The 7,547-nt window shown below is 36.7% G+C and overlaps 1 protein-coding gene across 1 annotated transcript; it reads left to right on the top strand.

Moving 5' to 3' along the window:
• The first annotated feature begins 441 nt into the window (after positions 1-441).
• arhgef3l (Rho guanine nucleotide exchange factor (GEF) 3, like) lies at positions 442-7,027 on the top strand. Its single transcript, XM_056733956.1, has 13 exons — positions 442-662; positions 906-963; positions 1,070-1,129; positions 2,355-2,399; positions 2,659-2,766; positions 3,117-3,281; positions 3,794-3,856; positions 3,934-4,030; positions 4,110-4,186; positions 4,282-4,539; positions 4,988-5,158; positions 5,309-5,501; positions 6,414-7,027. The coding sequence occupies exons 1-13, from the start codon at positions 607-609 to the stop codon at positions 6,659-6,661; spliced, it is 1,599 nt and encodes a 532-aa protein (XP_056589934.1). The 5' UTR covers positions 442-606; the 3' UTR covers positions 6,662-7,027.
• The last annotated feature ends 520 nt before the right edge of the window (positions 7,028-7,547 follow it).

The following is a 7,547-nucleotide window of genomic DNA, read 5'->3' as shown; positions in this document are numbered from 1 at the left end:
AAGAGTGATGCTGCCACTTTTGTGCTTTGCGTCATGTGATGTGTTTCACAGTATTTGGCCCACAAATATGTTTTTTCATCGAAGAATATTCTTCCTACTTCTCTTTCAAGTGGTTGTGAAAGCATGTTTCTGTTTTAACAAAACATCTAAAAATGATTTCGCCAAATATATGAGTCATGGGTATCTTTCTCCTGTCTATGTCACTGATCCAGTCACGATCAGATCAGTTGAACTGTAGACTTCACAGAACGGGGACAGTAGGTCCGGTAAACCGTCCTTTTCCTTTCAGTCATGCTTTTATATACCGGATGGTGTTATTACAGAGAAGTCATTTGTGGAGATCTATACTGTTAACAGAGGTTGTTTGGCTTCGCTCTGCCTGACAACAGGAAGCACAACCTTTTTTTCTGCACAGGATGTGGTTTTTAGACATGCGAGTGTAAGAGGAAGAGGGGAGGGCTAGGAGAGGGTGCACATCAATTTTTTGTCTTGCTATCTTGTTCTTTTTAAAAGTTGGAGCAGGTGCTTCTAAGATTTATGATCTGATTTTTTATATAATTCTCATTTTTTGCCGGAGTTTATTTTATAAATGTGTTTGAAGATGCAATGAGAGAGGCCAAGATGGAGCCTAAGGACACGGAGGTTGATTCAATACCTTCCTGGTATGACTTTTTTGAGCACTATTTGCACAAACCTAAAGATTGAAGACATATCTTTGTTTTGATGTCATTCCGATCAACTGTTAAGAGTCTATATATGTACACACCCTTTATTTCAGAGTCTCTTGGCATACAACAAACCGTTATTCATTTATAATAGTTTGAAGTTGCTTTATTCGAGATTATTTATGCTGAAGTTTATACTGTTTATTCATGACAGTTTTATTTGATATGTGTCTCGCTCAGGTCTCCTAAACCTAGAGAAAGACTCCTTACCTGTGCCAACCTTCCAGATATTGCAGGGGTAAGATTTCATATGTAGTACTAAATTGCAGCTAATTCTATTTCATTAACCTGTAGACCTCTTTTGAGGGACACTGAAGTGTTCATCGGTTGTTTTTTTTGAGCAGAAGAAAAGAAAACAAGACCCAGATGATGCTGAAATTTCATCCCGAATCTTGGAGGACTGTGTAAGTTGTAGTTTATGTCAAAGTCTATCAAACGAGTGTATTATATCGTAAAAATTGTTTATGGTGTTGTTGATGTTGAATATTAAATTCCTCAATCTTCTATCTTTGATTTTGTTAAATGTTTGATAAAGGTGGAAGCGGGTTTACACTTTGGCACTTTGTTATTTAACTGTATGTGGTCTTTAAAAGAAACTTGAGACTTGTTGACTCCATCCAATCTGTAGCTTTCATTGTCATTGGACATATCTGTTATGCAAAAGACAATCAAGAGAATTATATTCATACGGACGGTTACAGACATGAGTTAAAGAATGAAGTGCTCAGCTGTGTGTAAAAAGCTGACATTCACAACTCGGTTTCCTGTATCTATCCGGAAAGAAGGCTTCACATGCGTACATATTCTCACAGAACACATCCACTTTGCCCCATTAAGTGATCGTGCTTCACCTGTCATTGCGTTATTTGATGTGTGGGATAACAGTGGATATACATGATTCTTTCATGTACCGTTTATATATCGTCCCTGTCCTGCTGAAACCTTGTGTCAGAATTCTTTGTTTGACAGGAAATGATTGATTGACAAGCACTTTTAATCCTCTTTATTGGTTAGATATTTGCAAAACCTAGTGACAAACATAAAGGTTTACTAATAATAATGATTTATTGCAAAAATTTAAATCACGAAATATGTTGATACAAGGTTTCAGAAAGACAGCAGGCCTTTTTAATTTTCTTTAGTTTTTCACTAGTCAAATTTTTACGTATTAAAAAAAAAAATTATGTTTATGTCATGCTACGGTTTACTTTAATTCAATTTTTTTATGTATCCTAAACACCCATCCATTTAACAAGTAAATACTTACAGTTAAATATGGTTTTGTGCTTCCTTCACATATCATGTTTCATATTTTATCATGAAAATTGTTAAGATACTGATTCTTTATTTGTTAGACGATACTGCACAGATAAAGCGTCCAGACTTTTGGTTAAACTTAAGAGCAATGGCTAAAATTGGTCGAACAAATATTATGTGTGATTGTATCTGTGTGTGTTGTTATTGTTCTTAAAACAGACATGCTGTTTTGTATTATTTGTCAACTGATTCTGATGTGTATATTAGAATAGATTGAACTCCTTACATGTTGACCTATTTCGTTAATTTTTTTTATTGCCTGTGGTGATGTGCCGATGTTGAACTCTGTACTAAAATACACGTCTCTTACAGGAAGATGACGACTTTCCCATCGATGACCTCATACAGGATTCTGAGGTATATCCTTCACTGTTTGTTCATTTATAATATATTTATCTATTGAAGGTAGCTATTTTTATCTTATAAACCTTTATAATATTTTCCAAAACCTCATGATGAAAGTCAAATAACTGTGATCCTTGCCTAATGATTTTTCGTTATATGAAATTGAAAGTTCAAATGTCTGTGGTGAGCTGTCAGTTAATTTTCTCAGTTTCAGTTGATATCTTTGTCAGAAAGTTAATTTCAGCTTTGCTTCTCTGCTGTTGGCCTACAGGGTCCCTGTAACAAACGAGTCAAACCTGTTGACAAAAGTTCTTCCGTTACTGGTATCATAACACCAGTAAAGACCCCTGCTCTGAAGCGCTTGGGTCAGTCAATACAGGTGAGTTATGCTAATACACAGTTGTTAAAAGTGTGTTACTGTATGGCTGAGTGTGTTGCAAGGTGTTTGCGCGGGTCACAAAATCCCACCTCCTGGTCCCTTAATAGGGCTTGGGTCCCTACATTATTGTACATCAATGGGATTTTGTAGGTTAGCACTTTTATTGTCAGCAGGGTAAAGATTTCTAGGTTTAAAAGCTGATTTCTCCAATTGATTTGAGACATCACGTATGTTCACCGCTCAGATTGTGTGACGTGAACCCCCAATTTTAACCCTAAGTATCATAAGGCATTTTAATTGACTAACATTGAAAATGAGCAATGTCTTATTTTTAACCCCCCCACCCTTAGCGTTCCATCAGTTTCCGAACAGAGGCTCGACCTTTGCCCCCAATGCCAATAAGAACACGCCAGAAGGCCTCGTCGTTTCCGCGGCGGCGGAGCAGCCAGCTGTGGAGCGATACAGTGGGCAGTCAGAGTCAGGTGCTCACCACCAAAGAGATCAAGAGACAGGAGGTGAGATAAACTGCTTGAACTTGAACTCACAACCTTTGAAGATTATTTTTGTACGTTGCAATTAAAAAAGCCTGTTAATTATTTACTAGTACCATTTAATGTGAAGCGTTGGAGTGTTGGCTTACTTTGCACCTTTTCACAAGAGTTTCGGCTGCCCAACTCTGTCTTCACTACCTTAGTTGTGAAACAGGAAGTGAGCTGGCATGTGAGGCCATGTTCTCTATTTCAGTCGCAGAATTTCCTCTGTGGCTCTACCTGCGTGTTTTCTTACTTTTGAGTACGACTGAAATGCCAAAAGAGTTTGCATGAGATACCTGACTCAACTCAATGGCAGAACTTTATTAAGCTGATATGCAGAAGTATTTGGAATCAAAAATCGTAATAGTTTCGTAAACCAGACAAATATGTTAACCACAATATCCACCTCGGTCTGAAATGTTGTGCTTGCAAAAATGATCACGTAACCATTGGGGTCTTGTATTTAGCTTCACTTGTTGATGATATCTTTGCAGATCATATATGAGTTGACCCAGGGAGAGAAACAGCTCATTGAAGATCTGAGTCTAGTGAAAAAGGTTTGTCCTTCAGTCAGTGGAATTGTACTCAATGGTGTTTTTACAGACACGATTTTAATCTGTACTGTTTTTTACAGGTATACTATGAGCCTATGTTAAAATTAGACATTTTGACAGAAAGTGAACTTGGACAGATTTTTGGAACCCTTGATTCTTTAATACCTCTACATGAAGGTAAATTTGATCTTGTAACCCAAACTATGGATGTTTCCGTGGACTGATGTATTCAGCGCTATTTTCCTGGTCCTTTCAGATCTTTTAGCCCGTCTTGAAAGTCTTCGTGGAGCGGAGAAGACTGTGCAGGAGGTCGGCCCGACAATGATGGATTGGGTCAGTGTTATAAAATAAAATGTATTTATTATTATTTATAATTATTATTATAAGGTGGCAACTTTAAACTTTTCTTCTTTGCGCCCTCTTAATAGTTTCCTTGTTTGGAGGCGTATATCACATATTGCTGTAATCAGGTTGGGGCAAAAGCTCTGCTGGATCAGAAAAAGCAGGACCGTCGTGTAGAGCATTTCTTACGGCTGTGTCAGGAGTCGTCATTTAGCAGAAAACTGGATCTTTGGAACTTTCTGGACTTGCCTCGTAGCAGGCTGGTAAAATATCCTCTGCTGTTAAAGGAAATTCAGAAGACCACTCCACCTGATCATCCGGATGAAGAAGTTTTGCCACTGGCTGTGAGTTAACTTTCGTATTCTGACGCATTCCCTAGTGCAATGGAATATCGACGGAGAAAAATAGTGAGCGTGGCTTGTGTTTTCCATTGCTATTGGATATATAAAAACAGGAAATGCATTTTAGAAGGAAACTAGCAGCAGACTGACAGTTGAAGGGGAGGAGTTACTGGCTCTGCCCTGCCCAAGCCGTCTAACTGACTTCATCTGAGACGGATAGCCACTAGAGGGCAGAAGTGCATTTTCAGATTTTGATTCAAGATTATGAGGACACATGAATTGTAGAAAGTGAATGACACACACTTATAGCCTATGTTTTAACAAACACTGCATATATTCATATTTATACATATTCCATATATGAATATGTAATATAATAATATAATGTAATTTCACCAAGATATGTAGAATATCTTCATGACTACTTGTACATCATGTGTTGTTCCCTCAGATGGATCTTATCCAAAGGATCATTACAGAAGTGAATCTTAAGACTGGAGAGGCGGAGTGTCAGTTTTACCGACGTGGGCTGTGTTACTCAGAAGACAGTCAGAGGGTTCCGGAAATTCAGGCCTCTCGTTTTCTATACTGTCATGGTGAACTGAAGAGCACTAAAGGACATGTAATTAGATTTCTTTTGAAATAAAAATATTTTTTCCTAATATATATTTATATTCTTTTATTTTAATTCCCAGTAAATGCATAAAGTATGCTCCCTTTGAAGCACATATTTAGGAATCATTTATTGTTTTCTGTTTTTTTTTCTCATTAGAAGCTGCATGTGTTCCTCTTTGAGCTGGTGTTGGTTTTGACTCGACTGGTGGCACAGGACAGGGAAGGACCGGTCCAGTTTCAGGTGTATCGTCAGCCCCTCCCCGCCGTTCACCTCCATCTGGAGGACCTACCCGATGGAGAACCCAGCAGTTCTGGATCCTTTCGTGGAGCCTTTACTGGAAATGATAAGGGTAATAGCACTGTTTCTGATGTTTAGCAATACTGCAGACTATAGTGACGTTGTGGGTTATATTTATCTTAACCATCTATTGCGTGATGTTGCCTCAGGGTAGCACTGTGTAAGTATTTAATGCAAATAGAGAGCACCAAGAACAAGGTGATGATTAATAGGCAAGCCATCTTTATTTATGAAGCACATTAAAACAGTTGAATGCTATGCAGAAACAGTACATGATAAAATGAAAGAAAAAAAACAATAATATAATATAAAAATATGTAATAAAAAATAAAACAAATCAATGAATGAATGATAAGCATTTCAGAGGGATAGTCAGTGGATTCTGAAGCTCAAATAAACACTTCCAAAGGTAAACACAATCAAATGGTTAAAAAATTAAGTAGGTCTCTAACCAAGTTATAAAAATAGAAGGGAATGCCACATTGTACCGTAAATAGACTGTTCTAAAACGGATCTAATACGTATACTAGTGTTCATTGATAAAAAAAGATCTGTTGTTGTGCACCATCTTTAGGATATCTGTTTCGCATATGTGTAGAATTTACTGCTATTATTTTATTTCTCATCTTTTTAGAGATATTGTATTTTCTTAAAAATGAAGTCAAATGAATTTAAACAATATATTATATTTATTATATTTTTTTAATGTTTTAAATAAATATATATTGACTATATAATTATATAGTTAAACTATATTAACTATATAATTCTTTGTTATTACACATACATAAAAGGAATCGCTGTATTTTATAAATAAATGTTTTTATTATAGAAAATGAAATCAAACATACTTCATGTACTTTCCTCTTCATTTGATATTAAATGGCCATTTTCTAATTGTTTCATTTTATGCCAATTTCTCTCCATCCTCCACACCTCCCGCTTCTGCTTCTGACTTCTTCAGTGAAGAATTGTTTCCGTGTAAGCACCACAGGACGCTCCAAGTCTCAGTCTCACAGCCTGCAGGCCAACGATTCCTTCAATAAGCAGCAATGGATTTCCTGTCTGCGCCAAGCAATGGTCCAATCACGAGACAGACAGGCTCAAGCCAGCCAATACAACCCCTCTGACCGTTTGAGCCCCGATCCTGCATTCTATAACAACATTGCTGAAATGAACTTAAACTCTGATGTGGAGATGCAAGACACATAGGCCGAGGCTTAAAATGGTCTCTTTGTTCATTGTGTCAGTGAACACATTTTGTTGTGACAGTGACAACAAACTTCCTCAGGACAAAAGACATCACCACAGCCGATGTCTTAACCTTATTTAGAGAATGTGTAGCAATATGTATTCATGTTTCACATATGTAAATGTTTGCTGGTGCCTGATGTCACATTGAGGACATATTGTGTATTAGATTTGTGCTTCTAGCTTTTGTATAATTTCGGTTGTGAATGATATGAGAATGAATATATGAATTGTTAGACATAATAACCAGCTCTCAATTTCTTATTTATTTAAATTGAGCCTCCTTTTCCATCTGATCTGGTTAATAAACAGTTCATTCAGTCTGAATGGTATCTGATGTTATATATATGTATGCTTGTCATCATTGCACTTTGGCAGTATGAGAGATAATCATTTTGACTGTAGTTTTTTGTAGACACAACCTGAATGTAGCTCAGATGTGCCGGTTTTTGCCATTGTTATCATTTGAACTCAAAGGTCCTCTGAGATGTTTTCCAAAGGTACTTGGTTCATTTCCCCCTGTTATACATATTGGTTACCATTTGGTTTTCAATAAACTGACAACTTAGATAAAACCAGTGTAGTTTTGTTGCACCATAAACTTGAGACTTTCATCTATGTGCATGTCTTTGTATGGTGAATAATTGATTTGTGTTTGTCAATATTAATAAACTGTGATTAAAGGAATAGTTCATCTTCAAAAATGAAAATCCTGTCGTCATTTACTCACCCTGTTTTCATTTTAAACCTGTGTGATTTTCGTTCTTCTGCCATAACACTAAATAAGATATTTTGAAGAATGTTGGTAACCAAGAACCATTGGTCCCCATTGACTTCTATTGTATGG

The sequence above is a fragment of the Triplophysa dalaica genome, chromosome 20 (genome assembly GCF_015846415.1).
Source record: "Triplophysa dalaica isolate WHDGS20190420 chromosome 20, ASM1584641v1, whole genome shotgun sequence".
Classification (NCBI taxonomy): domain Eukaryota; kingdom Metazoa; phylum Chordata; class Actinopteri; order Cypriniformes; family Nemacheilidae; genus Triplophysa; species Triplophysa dalaica.
Note: the sequence above shows the minus strand (reverse complement) of the source record. Positions and strands in the feature narration are given on the sequence as shown.

Bases quoted from the DNA above. Each gene is read 5' to 3' on its own strand.
- arhgef3l (XM_056733956.1), top strand. From the start codon at position 607: ATGAGAGAGGCCAAGATGGAGCCTAAGGACACGGAGGTTGATTCAATA. The intron at 3,282-3,793 runs GTGAGATAAACT...ATATCTTTGCAG, and splicing joins AAGAGATCAAGAGACAGGAG to ATCATATATGAGTTGACCCA. The intron at 4,540-4,987 runs GTGAGTTAACTT...TTGTTCCCTCAG, and splicing joins AAGAAGTTTTGCCACTGGCT to ATGGATCTTATCCAAAGGAT.